The sequence below is a fragment of the Passer domesticus genome, unplaced genomic scaffold (genome assembly GCF_036417665.1).
Source record: "Passer domesticus isolate bPasDom1 unplaced genomic scaffold, bPasDom1.hap1 HAP1_SCAFFOLD_55, whole genome shotgun sequence".
Lineage (NCBI taxonomy): Eukaryota > Metazoa > Chordata > Aves > Passeriformes > Passeridae > Passer > Passer domesticus.
This window is the reverse complement of record NW_026990163.1, coordinates 972,374-991,239: the sequence shown is the minus strand read 5'-3', so window position 1 is coordinate 991,239 and position 18,866 is coordinate 972,374. Positions and strand designations below refer to the sequence as shown.

The following is an 18,866-nucleotide window of genomic DNA, read 5'->3' as shown; positions in this document are numbered from 1 at the left end:
TTGTTGGATTTCTCCAAAACTAAAGTGGTCAGAAGCCAGATCCCAGCTCGGCCTTATAGCCCCAACGGCCAGCTTTCATCTGATGCCCAGAGGTTGGCCAAATGACTTCTTTTTCCCCTGCAAAATGGCCTCTCTTTGAGGTCACTCGCCCTGGCCCACCCTGACCACCCAGCCTAAAAATTTCCAAATTTTGTTGGATTTCTCCAAAACTACAGTGGTCAGAAGCCAGATACCAGCTCGGCCTTATAGCCCCAAATGCCAGCTTTCATCTGATGCCCAGAGGTTGGCCAAAGGACTTCTTTTTCCCCTGCAAAACGGCCTCTCTTTGAGGCCACTCGCCCTGGCCCACCCTGACCACCCAACCTAAAAATTTCCAAATTTTGTTGGATTTCTCCAAAACTACAGTGTTCAGAAGCCAGATCCCAGCTCGGCCTTATAGCCCCAAACGCCAGCTTTCATCTGATGCCCAGAGGTTGGCCAAATGACTTCTTTTTCCCCTGCAAAATGGCCTCTCTTTGCGGCCACTCGCCCTGGCCCTCCCTGAACACCCAACCTAAAAATTTCCAAATTTTGTGGGATTTCTCCAAAACTAAAGTGGTCAGAAGCCAGATCCCAGCTCGGCCTTATAGCCCCAAAGGTCAGCTTTCATCTGATGCCCAGAGGTTGGGCAAATGACTTCTTTTTCCTCTGCAATACGGCCTCTATTCGCGGCCACTCGCCCTGGCCCACCCTGACCACCCAACCTAATAATTTCCATATTTTGTTGGATTTCTCCAAAACTACAGTGGTCAGAAGCCAGATCCCAGCTCGGCCTTATAGCCCCAAAGGCCAGCTTTCATCTGGTGCCCAGAGCCTGCCCAAATGAATTATTTTTCCCCTGCAAAATGGCCTCTCTTTGCGGCCACTCGCCCTGGCCCACCCTGACCACCCAACCTAAAAATTTCCAAATTTTGTTGGATTTCTCCAAAACTACAGTGTTCAGAAGCTCGATCCCAGCTCGGCCTTATAGCCCCAAACGCCAGCTTTCATCTGATGCCCAGAGATTGGCCAAATGACTTCTTTTTCCCCTGCAAAATGGCCTCTCTTTGAGGCCACTTGCCCTGGCCCACCCTGACCACCCAACCTAAAAATTTCCAAATTTTGCTGGATTTCTCGAAAACTACAGTGGTCAGAAGCCAGATCCCAGCTCGGCCTTATAGCCCCAAATGCCAGCTTTCATCTGATGCCCAGAGGTTGGCCAAATGACTTATTTTTCCCCTGCAAAATGGCCTCTCTTTGCGGCCACTCGCCCTGGCCCACCCTGACCACCCAACCTAAAAATTTCCAAATTTTGTCAGATTTCTCCAAAACTAAAGTGGTCAGAAGCCAGATCCCAGCTCGGCCTTATAGCCCCAACGGCCAGCTTTCATCTGATGCCCAGAGGTTGGCCAAATGACTTCTTTTTCCCCTGCAAAATGGCCTCTCTTTGAGGTCACTCGCCCTGGCCCACCCTGACCACCCAGCCTAAAAATGTCCAAATTTTGTTGGATTTCTCCAAAACTACAGTGGTCAGAAGCCAGATCCCAGCTCGGCCTTATAGCCCCAAATGCCAGCTTTCATCTGATGCCCAGAGGTTGGCCAAATGACTTCTTTTTCCCCTGCAAAACGGCCTCTCTTTGAGGCCACTCGCCCTGGCCCACCCTGACCACCCAACCTAAAAATTTCCAAATTTTGTTGGATTTCTCCAAAACTACAGTGTTCAGAAGCCAGATCCCAGCTCAGCCTTATAGCCCCAAACGCCAGCTTTCATCTGATGCCCAGAGCCTGGCCAAATGATTTCTTTTTCCCCTGCAAAATGGCCTCTCTTTGCGGCCACTCGCCCTGGCCCACCCTGACCACCCAACCTAAAAATTTCCAAATTTTGTTGGATTTCTCCAAAACTACAGTGGTCAAAAGCCAGATCCCAGCTCGGCCTTATAGCCCCAAAGGCCAGCTTTCATCTGATGTCCAGAGCCTGGCCAAATGACTTCTTTTTCCCCTGCAAAATGGCCTCTCTTTGCGGCCACTCGCCCTGGCGTACCCTGACCTCCCAACCTAAAAATTTCCAAATTTTGTTGGATTTCTCCAAAACTACAGTGGTCAGAAGCCATATCCCAGCTCGGCCTTATAGCCCCAAAGGCCAGCTTTCATCTGATGCCCAGAGGTTGGCCAAATGACTTCTTTTTCCCCTGCAAAATGGCCTCTTATTGCGGCCACTCGCCCTGGCCCTCCCTGAAGACCCAACCTAAAAATTTCCAAATTTTGTGGGATTTCTCCAAAACTAAAGTGGTCAGAAGCCAGATCCCAGCTCGGCCTTATAGCCCCAAAGGTCAGCTTTCATCTGATGCCCAGAGGTTGGGCAAATTACTTCTTTTTCCTCTGCAATACGGCCTGTATTTGCGGCCACTCGCCCTGGCCCACCCTGACCACCCAACCTAATAATTTCCATATTTTGTTGGATTTCTCCAAAACTACAGTGGTCAGAAGCCAGATCCCAGCTCGGCTATATAGCCCCAAAGGCCAGCTTTCATCTGGTGCCCAGAGCCTGCCCAAATGAATTATTTTTCCCCTGCAAAATGGCCTCTCTTTGCGGCCACTCGCCCTGGCCCACCCTGACCACCCAACCTAAAAATTTCCAAATTTTGTTGGATTTCTCCAAAACTACAGTGGTCAGAAGCTCGATCCCAGCTCAGCCTTATAGCCCCAAAGGCCAGCTTTCATCTGATGCCCAGAGGATGGGCAAATGACTTCTTTTTCCTCTGCAAAATGGCCTCTCGTTGTGGCCACTCGCCCTGGCCCACCCTGACCACCCAACCTAAAAATTTCCAAATTTTGTCGGATTTCTCCAAAACTAAAGTGGTCAGAATCCAGATCCCAGCTCGGCCTTATAGCCCCAACGGCCAGCTTTCATCTGATGCCCAGAGCCTGCCCAAATGACTTATTTTTCCCCTGCAAAATGGCCTCTCTTTGCGGCCACTCGCCCTGGCCCACCCTGACCGCCCAACCTAAAAATTTCCAAATTTTGTTGGATTTCTCCAAAACTACAGTGGTCAAAAGCCAGATCCCAGCTCGGACTTATAGCCCCAAAGGCCAGCTTTCATCTGATGTCCAGAGCCTGGCCAAATGACTTCTTTTTCCCCTGCAAAATGGCCTCTCTTTGCGGCCACTCGCCCTGGCCCACCCTGACCTCCCAACCTAAAAATTTCCAAATTTTGTTGGATTTCTCCAAAACTACAGTGGTCAGAAGCCATATCCCAGCTCGGCCTTATAGCCCCAAACGCCAGCTTTCATCTGATGCCCAGAGCCTGGCCAAATGACTTCTTTTTCCTCTGCAAAATGGCCTCTCTTTGCGGCCACTCGCCCTGGTCCACCCTGACCTCCCAACCTAAAAATTTCCAAATTTTGTTGGATTTCTCCAAAACTACAGTGGTCAGAAGCTAGATCCCAGCTCGGCCTTATAGCCCCAAAGGCCAGCTTTCATCTGATGCCCAGAGGTTGGCCAAATGACTTCTTTTTCCCCTGCAAAATGGCCTCTCTTTGAGGCCACTCGCCCTGGCCCACCCTGACCACCCAACCTAAAAATTTCCAAATTTTGTTGGATTTCTCCAAAACTACAGTGGTCAGAAGCTAGATCCCAGCTCAGCCTTATAGCCCCAAACGCCAGCTTTCATCTGATGCCCAGAGATTGGCCAAATTACTTCTTTTTCCCCTGCAAAACGGCCTCTCTTTGAGGCCACTTGCCCTGGCCCACCCTGAACACCCAACCTAAAAATTTCCAAATTTTGCTGGATTTCTCCAAAACTACAGTGGTCAGAAGCCAGATCCCAGCTCGGCCTTATAGCCCCAAATGCCAGCTTTCATCTGATGCCCAGAGGTTGGCCAAATGACTTATTTTTCCCCTGCAATATGGCCTCTCTTTGCGGCCACTCGCCCTGGCCCACCCTGACCACCCAACCTAAAAATTTCCAAATTTTGTTGGATTTCTCCAAAACTAAAGTGGTCAGAAGCCAGATCCCAGCTCGGCCTTATAGCCCCAACGGCCAGCTTTCATCTGATGCCCAGAGGTTGGCCAAATGACTTCTTTTTCCCCTGCAAAATGGCCTCTCTTTGAGGTCACTCGCCCTGGCCCACCCTGACCACCCAGCCTAAAAATTTCCAAATTTTGTTGGATTTCTCCAAAACTACAGTGGTCAGAAGCCAGATACCAGCTCGGCCTTATAGCCCCAAATGCCAGCTTTCATCTGATGCCCAGAGGTTGGCCAAAGGACTTCTTTTTCCCCTGCAAAACGGCCTCTCTTTGAGGCCACTCGCCCTGGCCCACCCTGACCACCCAACCTAAAAATTTCCAAATTTTGTTGGATTTCTCCAAAACTACAGTGTTCAGAAGCCAGATCCCAGCTCGGCCTTATAGCCCCAAACGCCAGCTTTCATCTGATGCCCAGAGGTTGGCCAAATGACTTCTTTTTCCCCTGCAAAATGGCCTCTCTTTGCGGCCACTCGCCCTGGCCCTCCCTGAACACCCAACCTAAAAATTTCCAAATTTTGTGGGATTTCTCCAAAACTAAAGTGGTCAGAAGCCAGATCCCAGCTCGGCCTTATAGCCCCAAAGGTCAGCTTTCATCTGATGCCCAGAGGTTGGGCAAATGACTTCTTTTTCCTCTGCAATACGGCCTCTATTCGCGGCCACTCGCCCTGGCCCACCCTGACCACCCAACCTAATAATTTCCATATTTTGTTGGATTTCTCCAAAACTACAGTGGTCAGAAGCCAGATCCCAGCTCGGCCTTATAGCCCCAAAGGCCAGCTTTCATCTGGTGCCCAGAGCCTGCCCAAATGAATTATTTTTCCCCTGCAAAATGGCCTCTCTTTGCGGCCACTCGCCCTGGCCCACCCTGACCACCCAACCTAAAAATTTCCAAATTTTGTTGGATTTCTCCAAAACTACAGTGTTCAGAAGCTCGATCCCAGCTCGGCCTTATAGCCCCAAAGGCCAGCTTTCATCTGATGCCCAGAGGATGGGCAAATGACTTCTTTTTCCTCTGCAAAATGGCCTCTCGTTGCGGCCACTCGCCCTGGCCCACCCTGACCACCCAACCTAAAAATTTCCAAATTTTGTCGGATTTCTCCAAAACTAAAGTGGTCAGAAGCCAGATCCCAGCTCGGCCTTATAGCCCCAACGGCCAGCTTTCATCTGATGCCCAGAGCCTGCCCAAATGACTTATTTTTCCCCTGCAAAATGGCCTCTCTTTGCGGCCACTCGCCCTGGCCCACCCTGACCACCCAACCTAAAAATTTCCAAATTTTGTTGGATTTCTCCAAAACTACAGTGGTCAGAAGCTAGATCCCAGCTCAGCCTTATAGCCCCAAACGCCAGCTTTCATCTGATGCCCAGAGATTGGCCAAATGACTTCTTTTTCCCCTGCAAAACGGCCTCTCTTTGAGGCCACTTGCCCTGGCCCACCCTGAACACCCAACCTAAAAATTTCCAAATTTTGCTGGATTTCTCCAAAACTACAGTGGTCAGAAGCCAGATCCCAGCTCGGCCTTATAGCCCCAAATGCCAGCTTTCATCTGATGCCCAGAGGTTGGCCAAATGACTTATTTTTCCCCTGCAAAATGGCCTCTCTTTGCGGCCACTCGCCCTGGCCCACCCTGACCACCCAACCTAAAAATTTCCAAATTTTGTCGGATTTCTCCAAAACTAAAGTGGTCAGAAGCCAGATCCCAGCTCGGCCTTATAGCCCCAACGGCCAGCTTTCATCTGATGCCCAGAGGTTGGCCAAATGACTTCTTTTTCCCCTGCAAAATGGCCTCTCTTTGCGGCCACTCGCACTGGCCCACCCTGACCACCCAACCTAAAAATTTCCAAATTTTGTTGGATTTCTCCAAAACTACAGTGGTCAGAAGCTAGATCCCAGCTCGGCCTTATAGCCCCAAATGCCAGCTTTCATCTGATGCCCAGAGCCTGGCCAAATGACTTCTTTTTCCCCTGCAAAATGGCCTCTCTTTGAGGTCACTCGCCCTGGCCCACCCTGACCACCCAGCCTCAAAATTTCCAAATTTTGTTGGATTTCTCCAAAACTACAGTGGTCAGAAGCCAGACCCCAGCTCGGCCTTATAGCCCCAAATGCCAGCTTTCATCTGATGCCCAGAGGTTGGCCAAAGGACTTCTTTTTCCCCTGCAAAACGGCCTCTCTTTGAGGCCACTCGCCCTGGCCCACCCTGACCACCCAACCTAAAAATTTCCAAATTTTGTTGGATTTCTCCAAAACTACAGTGGTCAGAAGCCAGATCCCAGCTCGGCCTTATAGCCCCAAACGCCAGCTTTCATCTGATGCCCAGAGGTTGGCCAAATGATTTCTTTTTCCCCTGCAAAATGGCCTCTCTTTGCGGCCACTCGCCCTGGCCCACCCTGACCACCCAACCTAATAATTTCCATATTTTGTTGGATTTCTCCAAAACTACAGTGGTCAGAAGCCAGATCCCAGCTCGGCCTTATAGCCCCAAAGGCCAGCTTTCATCTGGTGCCCAGAGCCTGCCCAAATGAATTATTTTTCCCCTGCAAAATGGCCTCTCTTTGCGGCCACTCGCCCTGGCCCACCCTGACCACCCAACCTAAAAATTTCCAAATTTTGTTGGATTTCTCCAAAACTACAGTGGTCAGAAGCTCGATCCCAGCTCGGCCTTATAGCCCCAAAGGCCAGCTTTCATCTGATGCCCAGAGGTTGGGCAAATGACTTCTTTTTCCTCTGCAAAATGGCCTCTCGTTGCGGCCACTCGCCCTGGCCCACCCTGACCACCCAACCTAAAAATTTCCAAATTTTGTCGGATTTCTCCAAAACTAAAGTGGTCAGAAGCCAGATCCCAGCTCGGCCTTATAGCCCCAAAGGCCAGCTTTCATCTGATGCCCAGAGCCTGCCCAAATGACTTATTTTTCCCCTGCAAAATGGCCTCTCTTTGCGGCCACTCGCCCTGGCCCACCCTGACCACCCAACCTAAAAATTTCCAAATTTTGTTGGATTTCTCCAAAACTACAATCGTCAGAAGCTCGATCCCAGCTCGGCCTTATAGCCCCAAACGCCAGCTTTCATCTGATGCCCAGAGCCTTGTGGATTTTGGGGGGTTTGGATTTTGGGGGTTTTATTTGTGCTTTGGCGGGTGGGGGTGTTGTTCTGGGGATGTTTGTGGGTTTATTGAATATTTTGTTTTGGGGGTTTTTTTGGTATTTTGGGAGGTTTTACTGGGATTTTGTTGGGGGTTTTCACGATTCTCATAAATTCTTTGGGGTTTATTGGAATTTTTAGGAGATTTTGAGGTATTTATTGGAATTGTGGAGGCATCTAGTGTGATTTATTTGGGGTTTGGTTTTTTTGGCAATTTGGGGTTTTTTGGGAGTTTTGGTGGGATTTAGGGGAGTTTTGCGGGGTTTTTTGGGTGTTGCTCTGATTTCTTTGGGTCTTACGGGAGGTTTTACAACATTTTTTAGGGGACATTTTTGGGGTTTCATCGGGATGTTGGGGGTTATTGGGATTTCAAAAGATTTTGTGGGCTTTTATTGGGATTCTAGGGTGTTCTAATGGGATTTTGTGAGATTTATTTCAAATTTCTTGAGTTTTATTGGGACTTTTGGGGCTTTTAAGGAAATTTTGATGCCTCTCAGCCATTCCGCAAACCCTGGGACAACCCCAAAGGCCCCAGACGCCCAAATGCCCCACAAAATCCACTAAAAATCCCAACTTCCTCAACAAATTACAATAAGATCCTCCAAAACCCCAGAGAATCACACAAAAAATCCCTGTGAAATCCACCAAAACTCAAAAAAACTCCCCAAAATCTCACTAAACCTCCTCAAAAATCAACGTCCCCAACCCCAATAAAATCCCCCAAAATCCAAAACTCCCCAAATCCACAAAACTCCCAAAATCCCATAACCCCCAAAACAGAAAAATTCTCTCTGAATCCCCAATAATACCTGTTATGAATAGAAAGTTGTATTTTTTTTTTTAAAGTTTCAGAGTTAAAAAAAAAAAAAACAAGCCAGACCGAGTCAGCCTCCTTTAGTTTCGCTGCGGAAGGAAAGCTTTTCAAATACCTGTTAATGGCAGGTGATTAACTGATTGTTTCCCTGATGCTGGCTGCATGCCAAGAAGATACCAAGGGAAACCCTCCAGGGTAAAGAGATGGGCAGTGACACCAGAAACAACATGCAAATAAGAAACGCAGTGCACCCTGGATTGTTACAGTTTTACAGTTTTTATAAGAAAAACCCCTAAAATCACGAGCCAATAAGTGACTTAAAGTGACGTCTAAGGATGGGAGCATTGTCCCGTACCTGCTTGAATCTTTTTATTTCTCACCCTAACCTGAAAAGAAACTGATTAAAGAGACCCCCCGGGTTTCTAAACCAACAAACCAAGGACTCAACGACTCTCCCGTGAGGACAGAGTCCCCAGTTCTGTCTGCAGACCAGCGGACAAAACTGCATCATCCTCCTCCTTCGTGCCACGCCTGGGAGCAGCGGCGGCGAGGGCGCAACCCATCGATTTCTCCCCACCTGAGCTGATTCTTCTTAATAAAGGCATTAAAAAGGAGAAAGATCTCCTGCCCATTTATTTCAATACCCCCTCAACTTCCATCAAAACCCTCCAAAGCTGTAAAAAAGCCCTCCCAAAATCCCAAAAAAACCCTCCCAAAATTGCCCCCAAATGCCCCAAATGCCAAAAATGCCCCCCAAAATTGCCCCCCAGAACCCCCCAGACTCTCTGGATCAGGGGCACCGGCCGGTGGAACAGGAGCCACCTCAGGGGCCCTCGGAACTCTGTGGGGAGGGGGCACCATGGGAGACCCCCAGAAACGGGAGGGGGGGCTGGGAACCCCCAGGATCCCCAAATCTCCCCCGGGAACCCCAAATCCCCCTGAAAAGCCCCCAAGGTTGGCCCCGGACCACCCTGGAACCCCAAAGTCCCCCCAGCACCCCCAGGACACCCTTGAGTCCCCTCTCAGGAGCCCTCCCCAACCCCAGATCCCCCCACAGTGCCCCAGGACCCCTCCCCAGACCCTCCCTGACACCTCACGATCCCCCAGCCAAGAGCCCTCCCCAGACCCCGCCCCACAGCCCCGGAACCCTCCCTAAATCCCCCCCAGACCCCCCGGACCCTCCCACGCCCCCCCGATCCCCTCTCAGCCCCTCCCGGCCCTGTCCCGGCCGCCTCAGCAGCTCCCAGAGCGCTCCGGCCGCTCCCAGTGCCGCCCCCACTCTCTGCAGCGCCCGGCACCGGCACCGCCGCTGCGGCTCGCCTCTGATTGGCTGCAGCGCTGTGGGGAGGCGGGCGCTGCTGAGGGGAGCCGCGTCCTCATTGGCTGGTTCGGGGCGGGGCGCGCTGCTATTGGCTGGGGAGCCCGTGCACACGGCGGAGGCGGGAGATTCAGAGGCGAGCGCGGCTGAGGAGGGCGCTGAGGGGAAACTGGGGGGGTTTGGGGCGGTCTGAGGAGAAATTGGGGATTTTGGGGAGATTGACGGGAAATAGGGGGGTGTGCGGCGGGTTTAGGGATAATGAGGGGGTCTGAGGGGGCTTTGGTGGGTCTGAGGGGGCTTTGGGGATCTTTGGGGGCAGCTTGAGAGGGTCTGGGTGTTTTCAGGTGGGTTTAGGGGGATCTGAGGGGAATTGGGAGGGCCTGAAGGGATTTTGGGGGGTTGTGAGAGGAGCTGGGGGGCTCTGGTGGGTTCTGAGGTGCATCTGGGGGGATTTAGCGGAGTGTGAGGGGATTTCCCAGGGTTTGGGGGGGATTGAGGGGGCTGAGGGGGATTTGGGGCAGTCTGATGGATTTGAGGGGGGTCTCAGGTGGGTCTGGGGTCAATTTTGTGGGGAACTGGGGGGTCTGAGGCTCCCGGGAAGGTTTTGGGGGTCCAGGGTGATCCTGGGCCAACCTTGGGGGGGTTTGGGGCTCCCAGAGGGGTCCCGAGGGAGATCTGGGGGTCCCGGGGGGTCCCAGGCCCCCCCTGAACCAGGGACTGGGGGTTTCAGGGCGAGGGGGCACAACAGGGGTTCCACCTCCCCCTCCCGTTTCTGGGGGTCTCCCATGGTGCCCCCTCCCCACAGAGCTCCGAGGGCCCCTGAGGTGGCTCCTGTTCCACCGGCCGGTGCCCCTGATCCAGGACGGCCCCAGAGAGTCTGGGGGGATTTTGGGGGGCATTTTTGGGATTTGGGGCAATTTTGATGCAATTTTTTGAGGGTTTTTGGGGATTATCTTGGGGCTTTTTTAAGGCTTTATTGGGTATTTGATGGAAGTGTAGGGGGAATTATAGAGGTTTTGGAGACAATTATTGGGTTTTGGGGGGTTATGGGGTTTTGGGGGTTTTGTGGATTTGGGGAGTTTTGGATTTTGAGAGATTTTATTTGGGTTGGGGACGTTGATTTTTGAGGAGGTTTAGTGAAATTTTGGGGAGTTTTTTTGAGTTTTGGTATGTTTCACTGGGATTTTGTGGGATTCTCTGGGGTTTTGGAGGATCTTATTGTAATTTCTTGAGAAATTTGGGATTTTTAGTGGATTTTGTGGGGCATTTGGGCGTCTGGGACCTTTGGGGTTGTCCCAGGGTTTGTGGAAGGGCTGAGAGGCATCAAAATCTCCTTAATCTCCTTAAAAGCCCCAAAAGTCCCAATAAAACTCATGAAATCCGAAATAAATATGACAAAATCCCATTAGAACACCCTGGAATCCCAAAAAAAGACCATGAAATCTTTTGAAATCCCAATAACCCCCAAAATCCTGATGAAACCCCACAAATCCCCCAAAAATGTCCCCTAAAAAATCTTGCAAAATCTCCCCCAAGACCCAAAGAAATCAGAGCAACAACCAAAAAACCTCACAAAACTCCTCTAAATCCCACCAAAACTCCCAAAAAACCCCAAATTGCCAAAAAACCCAAATCCCAAATAAATCACACTAAATGCCTCCACAATTATAATAAATACCTCGAAATCTCCTAAAAATCCCAATAAAACCCCCAGAATTTATGAGAATCGTGAAAACCCTCAACAAAATCCCAGTAAAACCTCCCAAAATACAAAAAAAAAAAAAAACAACCAAAATTTTCAATAAACCCCCAAACACCCCCAGAAAAACACCCCCCCCAAAGCGCCAATAAAACCCCCAAAATCCAAACCCCCCCAAAATCCACAAAACCCCCCAACATTTCCCACCTTGTCCCAGCATGTCTGCAGTCATTTCCAGGCGCTGCCAGTGGCCCCAGGAAGGTGTCAGCTCTCCCAGTGCGATCCCCCAGTCATGCCCAGAATATCCCAGCTGCCTCCAGCATGCATCCAGTCCTGCCCAGTTCCTCCAGTTTGCTTGCAGCATGATCCCAGTTTCTCTCAGGTGCTCCCAGAAGCCCAAAGTGTGATCCCAGTCACTCCCTTTCAACCCCAATATGATCCCAGTAAGCTCCAGTTGGATCCTAGTCACATGCCAGCCCTCCCAGTGTGGTTCCAGTATAACCCCAGTTGCTCCCAGTCAGGCCCAGTATGGGGGATGATGTGCAGGGTGTGTTCCCAGTCGCTCTCAGATTCTCCCAGTATTAGTCCAGTCCCTCCCAGTATGATCCAGAGATGAGCCCAGTGTGCTCCCAGTCCCTGCCAGTATGAACCAGTTGTGCTCCACATGGTTCCAGTGGCTCTCTTTCACACTCCCTTTTGTTCCAGTCACTCCCAGTATCTCCCAGTGTATCCCAGGTCCCTCCAGCATGTTCCCAGTCCCTCCCATTATTCCCCAGTATGATCCCATTTGCTGCCAAGCACTCCCAGTCAGCCTCAGTGCAGTGGCACTCACTGCCAGGATGATCCCAGTCACCTCCAGCGTGATCCCAGTAGAAGCCCAGTTATTTCCAATCCCTCCCAGCATGCAGCCAGCCACTCCCAGTTGCTCCTGTCATGATCCCAGTTGCTCCCAGCTGCTCCCAGTCACCCTCAGCACAATCCCAGTCACTCCCAGTAGATCCCAATTGCCCCTAACATGGTCTCAATTGCCTCTGCAGGCTCCTGCTCACTCCCAGTATGATCCCAGAATGATATCAGTACAAAGCCAGTACAGTCCAAGTGTGATTCCAGTATGATCCCAGTACAAACCCAGTACAGTCCCAGTCACTCCCAGTATGATCCCAGAATGATATCAGTACAAAGCCAGTACAGTCCAAGTGGGATGCCAGTATGATCCCAGAACAAACCCAGTAGAGTCCCAGTCACTCCCAGTATGGTCCCAGCAGAGCCCAGTCCCTGGCAGTGCTGCCAGCGCTGGGATCCCGCAGCCCTCTCTGCGTTCCCCCCTCCCGGATGTGCCGAGAGGAGCCCCAAGGGCTGGCAGTGCCCAGGCAGGCTCCCCAGCAGGGCCCAGTTTGGATGTGGGGCCCCCAGTTGTCGCAGTTTGCCTCTCCTTTCGCCCGGGCCGGCTTCCCCCCTTCTCCGCAGCGGCCGGGAGCAGCCGAGAGCCCCGCACTGCCCGTGCCGAGCTGTGCCGGCTCCAGCCCCGCTCCTGCCGCGGCTGCGAGGGCTCCGGGAACGGGGCAGCGAGGGCGTCGCTGCTGCTGGGGGAGGGGGAGGAGGGAGGGAAGGGGAGGGATGAAGGAGGAGGAGGAGGCGGGATTAGAGAGGAGGAGAGTGGGAGGGGAGATGGAAGAGGAGGGGGAAGGCGGAGAGAGAGCAGCCACAGAAGGAGAAGGAGGTGTGGTGAGGGAGGAGAAGGATTAGGAGGAGGCGGGGGGATGGAATAGGAGAAGGGGCAGGAAGAGGAAGCGGAGGGACAGAGGCGGATCAAGGCTGAGCAGCAGGAAGCACGCGGTCGAGCCCTCCGTGCATTCGCAGCCCCCACCTGTGGGATCATCGCCCCCCATGGCGCAGGTGAGCGGGGAGGGGGAGCTCGGCCCAGATATCCCGGGGGTCCCTGGGCTGGGATTTTTGGGGGGATGTTTGGAGAATGAAGAAGTGCAAGGCTGAGCGGAAAAGGCCCCTCGGAGGGACATCGGGGGGTGGCCGTGGCTTTTGGCGGCAGAGGCAGCCTGGAGGAGCAGAGCCCTGTGTCCCCCAGGAGCCCAAAGTGGGGAGCCCAGAGAGGGGGGAGCGCCGCCATGGGCGGGAGCCTGCAGAGGCTGGAGAGGGGCAGGGGGGACTCCTTGGAGCCCCTGCAGCCCAGAGCAGAGCATGAGGGGAGAAGGGAGCCCAAAAGGGAGCCCAAAAAGCCCCAGCACCCCTGAATGGGCAGAATGAAGAGGGGGCAGCTTTTGGGATTGCTGGGACTGCCAGCAGGCTGGGGAGGGCGGGCACCGAGGAGAAGGGGGACCCCCAATGCAAGCGTGACCCCAGCAGCTGGGACAGGGGGAACTCCCAAAGACCAGAGGGGAGGGAGCAGGGGTGGGGAACTCCTGGGGCGGGTTTTTCAGCACTGAATCTTGGTGTTTGGGATGTTTTTCTGGAGCCTAGGTCGCTGGTGACTTGTAGAGATGGACTTGGGCAGAGGGACCTTCAAACTCAACGTGCTCATCTCTTGTTTTCCTCAAACCAGGATTTCCCATTGCCGTCTCTTGTGAGGCTGTGAGGAAGATGTCCCTGGACACTGAGGCAGGTGAGGAGGAAGTCAGTGCCCCTTTGCCCTCTCGCCTGCTCCATCTCCCAGCCCAGCACGGCCCCGGCTGCAGGGCAGCCTGGGGGCATCTCCTTGCCCTTGCCTGTGGCCCAGAGGCAAATGCCATCCTGTCCTTGTCCTTCCTCCCCCAGAGCAGGAGCTGAGGATGGAGAGCAGGGAGGACAAATCCCCGTGGCAGAACCTCGTGGCAGAGGCCATTTTGAGCAGCTCCATGGCGCAGGAACCCAACGGGGAGGAAAAGCCCCGGAGATGCCGCACGAGGAGGGGCTGCAAACGCAGATGGCGGGGATCTGAGGGGGAAAGAGCCAGCCTGGGCCGGGAAGGCGGCCGGAGATGGAGCCAGAGCTCGGAGCTGGTGGTCCATGAGGAGGTTCCTGATGGGGAGAAGCCCCACAAGTGCTTGGAGTGTGGGAGGGGCTTCCAGATAAGCTCCAACCTGATCCGGCACCAGAGGAGCCACACTGGGGAACGGCCCTACGAGTGTGATCAGTGCAGGAAGAGGTTTCGGAGCAGCTCCAGTCTCCTCGTGCACCAGCGCACACACACACAGGAGAGGCCCTTCCGCTGCCCCGACTGCGGGCAGGGCTTCAGGCAGAGCTTCCATCTTGTCTGGCACCGGTGAATGCACACTGGGGATAGGCCCCATAAGTGTGAAGAATGTGGGAGGAGCTTCAGGGAGAGCTCCACCCTGATCCACCACCAGAGGACCCACACTGGGGAACGGCCCTACGAGTGTGGGGAGTGTGGGAAGAGATTCAGACATCGCGCCAACCTCCTTGTCCACCAAAAGATCCACACTGGGGAGAGGCCCTACGAGTGTCCCCAGTGTGGGAAGAGCTTCTCACAGTGCTCTCACTTGACCAGACACCAACGGAGGCACTGGTGAGGGAAGCCCTGCGAGTGCCCCGAGTGCGGGAAGAGCTTCGTGCGCTGCTCCAGCTCCATCCCCCACTGCAGGACCCACGCTGGGCACAGCCCTGGTGACCCACATTCCCTGTGATCCGTGGTGGGAACACATCTGGCTGCTCCTCCTTTTGGTTTGGCCTTAATGTTTTTTTTCTCTTCTCAATCTTTGCAGTCCAAAAGCCAAGTCGATGGGTCTGTTACTTCAGAATAACTCAGCCCCACTGAAAACAACTTAATTGTTGAATGAAAGCTCAATAGCACCAGGGATTTGCTTCTTCCCACCTCAAAAAACTCAATCCCACAACAAAGTCACTCGACTCCAAAGCCACCAGGCTGACATGGGGTTAGAATGACACTGGGAGAAGTGGGATCCCAGTTTAGTGCAGAGGTACGGGGATTGCGTGGGGCTGGGTGTGTGAGATGTATTTGATAGCAAATAAAACTTTCAGACTTACTGCTTTCTTCCCGTCCATGCTCAGTCCCTTGCAGTTCTGTTTGCAGAGTGCCGCCTCCCAGAGTGTCCCCTCACAGTTGCCGCCCTTGGCCTGAGCCCGCCCCTTTCCCCTCACGGTTCCGCCCTTTCCTTGCCCCCTTTCCCCTCACGGTTCCGCCCTTTCCTTGCCCCCTTTCCCCTCACAGTTCCGTCCTTTCCTTGCCCCCTTTCCCCTCACAGTTCCGTCCTTTCCTTGCCCCCTTTCCCCTCACAGTTCCGTCCTTTCCTTGCCCCCTTTCCCCTCACAGTTCCGTCCTTTCTTTGCCCCCTTTCCTTGCCCCCTTTCCCCTCACGGTTCCCGCCCTTTCCTTGCCCCCTTTCCCCTCACGGTTCCGTCCTTTCCTTGCCCCCTTTCCCCTCACGGTTCCGTCCTTTCCTTGCCTCCTTTCCCCTCACGGTTCCTGCCCTTTCCTTGCCCCTTTTCCCCTCATGGTTCAGCCTTCAGGAGGACCTTCAAGAATGGGAAAGGAGGAGGAGGAGGAGGAGGGAGGGAGGAAGAGGCCGAGCAGCAGCAGAAGAGGAGAGGGAGAATCTCGTGGCCCTGGCGGTCCCTGAAGCCGCCGCAGCCCCAGGAGCATCGCCCCCCATCCCGCAGGTGCCCAGGGACGGGGAGCACGGCCCGAATATCCCGGGGGTGCCTGGCTTTGGGGTTTTTTTGGGGGGATGTTTGCAGCTGGCAGGGCTCCAAAGCAGCCCAGAGCAGAGAATGAGGGGAGAAGGGAGCCCAAAAGGGAGCCCAAAAAGCCCCAGCACCCCTGAATGGGCTGAGGGAAGAGGTGGCAGCTTTTGGGATTGCTGGGACTGCCAGCAGCCTGGAGAGGGCGGGCACCGAGGAGAAGGGGGACCCCCAATGCAAGCGTAACCCCAGCAGCTGGGACAGGGGGAACTCCGAAGAGCAGAGGGGAGGGACAAGGGACAGGGAGCTCTTGGTAGGATTTTTAGGGCTGAACCTTGGTGTTTGGGAGGTTTTTCTGGAGCCCAGATGGCCGGTGACTTCTCGAGGTGGGCTCGGGCAGACGGACCTTCAAATTCAACGTGCTCATCCCTTATTTTCCTCAAACCATGATTTCTCATTGCCAACCCCTGGGAGGCTGTGAGGAAGAGCAAGATGCCCTGGGACAATGAGGCAGGTGAGGAGGAAGTCAGTGCCCCTTTCCCTTTCTCTGCTGTTCCATCTCCCAGCTCAGCACAGCAGAACCTCGTGGCAGAGGCCGTTTTGAGCGGCTCCACGGCGCAGGAACCCAACGGGGAGGAAAAGCCCCGGAGATGCCGCACGAGGAGGGGCTGCAAGCGCAGATCACGGGGATCTGAGGGGGAAAGAGCCAGCCTGGGCCGGGAAGGCGGCCTGAGATGGAGCCAGAGCTCGGAGCTGGTGGTCCATGAGCAGCTCCATGATGGGGAGAAGCCCCACAAGTGCTTGGAGTGTGGGAAGAGCTTCAGGTGCAGCTCCAGCCTGATCAGGCACCAGGTGATCCACAGTGGGGAACGGCCCTACGAGTGTGGGGAATGCAGGAAGAGCTTCAGACTTCGCACCAACCTGATCTACCACCAAAATATCCGCTCTGGGGAGAGGCCCTACGAGTGTTCCGAGTGTGGGAAGGGGTTTTGGATCTGCTCCCATCTTTTCTGGCACTATCGGATTCACACAGAGGAGAGGCCCTTCTGCTGCCCCGACTGCGGGAAGGGATTCAGGCACAACTCCACCCTCGTCACCCACCGGCGCATCCACACTGGGGAGAGGCCCTACGAGTGTCCCCAGTGTGGGAAGAGCTTCTCCAGGAGCTCTACATTGACCAGACACCAACGGAGGCACTGGTGAGGGAAGCCCTGTGAGTGCCCCGAGTGCGGGAAGAGCTTCATGCGCTGCTCCAGCTCCATCCCCCACTGCAGGACCCACGCTGGGCACAGCCCTGGTGGCCCACACTCCCTGTGATCCATGGTGGGAAATTGTAGCCATATTTTAGTGAAAAAGCCTCTGCTGGGATTTTTCCTGTCCTGAGGAGCTGAGAGCCTCAGGAAAGAAATGTAAACAATAACTATCTGCTGCTGTGGAAGGCCACACGTGCATCTTCCATTGGTCCATGTGGATTGTTTTCAATCAGTGACCAATCACAGCCACCTGTGCCAAGGCTGTGAGCAGTCGCAGGATTTTTGTTATGCATTCCTATTCTATTCTTGTCTTTGTAGCCTTCTGATCTTCTTCTCTCTGTTCTTTTTAGTATAGTTTCAATGTAGTATTTTAATATAATATATAACATAATAAATCAGCCTTCTGATGAAAATGGAGTCAAGCCTCGTGTCCTCACACAAAGGGCAGCCTAAACAATAATTGGTGACCCCTGGATGTGTGAAATTGATGGCAACCCCAGGAGTGACCACAGAGTCCAGCCTGGAGCTGAAGAAACGAGACCTTGAAGATGGGCAGAGTTCACAGCCAAGGCAAACAGGAGAACCTGTTGGACTTTCCTGGACATTGTGTCCAGAGACCGCAGAGCAGCAGAGCTGCACAGCTGGATCCACAAGGACACTGTCTAAAGGTACTGTTATTTTTTCCCTTCCTGAAGATCCTGCCATTCACAGAAGGTGGGAGGAAAGTTGGGAAAATGTACCTTCGGAAGCTCAGGTTCCGTTTACTGCGTCAGAGAAGAAAGTTATTAAACTCTGGCACAGATGGGGACACGAGAACGGAGTTAATAGTGTGTGGGGGAGACTGTGTTATGAGTTTTTAAGATGGGCAAAATTTCATAGATTTTTTACAAATGTCGTATACTCCCTTGATTTAGATCTTTGGGAGTTCATGGACGCTGCTTTTGAGTGGACAAAGGACCAGGGTGTTACACTCCCAACAATGTATGGAGTGCACCTATGGCTCTTATTCTGTATTTTGGAAAAAAGGGAGGCTGCAGGGGACATCGTGGCTCGGTGGCACGGTCGCGCTCCGTTTCCACCAGGTTCGGCACGAGAGGAGCCTCTCAAAGAAGACGAACCGCAGGTTCGCAGCCCCCCCGCATTACCCACAGCTGAGCAAAAGTTTTTCTCCGCTCCCTTGGAGCATGAGCAGGCAGAGCTGCCTTCCCCCCCCCTCTTTCTCTTGGGGGAGATGGGGAGCCGGCCCCGCCGCCCGTGCCGAGCCTGCTGCTCCCTGCCAACCCAATTGCAGTGAAAGAGCATGCCAAGAATGGTGCTGAGCCCATGGGACCGTCTCAAGAGCCGACACCAGCACCCGTGCTGCTCGCACCACCCACCCCAGTTGTCCCGCTGCCTTCCAGAGCTCCGACCTTCGCATCAGACCCTGTGAACAGTCTGTCCCTCCGTGGAGAGGGCACGGCCCGCCAGCTCACCGCAGGAGCAGTTCGGCTGGCTGTGTTCAAAATCAGTGTGGTTTCTGGGCCATTTCGCATGTGGTCGGGGGCTTCTCCCTAGGGGTTGGGGTGCCTGCCTTCCCCCAAGCGCCCCAGTGGCGTGGGGGAGTTGGCTCCTGTGGTATCTGCCTCTGGTTCCCAGCCCAGTGGGGATGGGGGTGGTGCCGAGGGGCAGAATGCAGGAGCAGTGGCATTTGCCTTGCAGGAGCAAGAGACACAGAGCAAAGCAAGCATTGCTCGCTTGCTCTGGGGACAAGAAACGCTCACATCTGGGATGACAATTCCTGAGAAAGCTTCTCTTCCCGAGCTGCCGGTGTGCGCCGGTGCTGCTGGGGGGAGGAAGCATTGGGTCATTTCTGCTCTCAAGACACTGGCAGCATGGTCCTGCCAGGTTCTGAGCATGCAGAGCCCACCTCACAGGCTGGTTCTGGGCCATTTGGCTCATTTCCCTGGGC

At 53.7% G+C, this 18,866-nt stretch overlaps 1 protein-coding gene across 2 annotated transcripts; it reads left to right on the top strand.

Moving 5' to 3' along the window:
- Positions 1-12,612: 12,612 nt before the first annotated feature.
- On the top strand, positions 12,613-15,502 carry LOC135292887 (zinc finger protein 572-like). Of its 2 annotated transcripts, XR_010355050.1 has the most exons (4): positions 12,613-12,908; positions 13,570-13,629; positions 13,782-14,944; positions 15,488-15,502. XR_010355050.1 is itself a non-coding variant. In XM_064406956.1 (3 exons), the coding sequence occupies exons 2-3, from the start codon at positions 13,608-13,610 to the stop codon at positions 14,270-14,272; spliced, it is 513 nt and encodes a 170-aa protein (XP_064263026.1). In that variant the 5' UTR covers positions 12,613-12,908; positions 13,570-13,607; the 3' UTR covers positions 14,273-15,026. The 2 variants fall into 2 exon arrangements, 1 of the variants encoding a protein (XP_064263026.1); XM_064406956.1 differs by lacking the exon at positions 15,488-15,502 and having other exon boundaries at positions 13,782-15,026.
- The last annotated feature ends 3,364 nt before the right edge of the window (positions 15,503-18,866 follow it).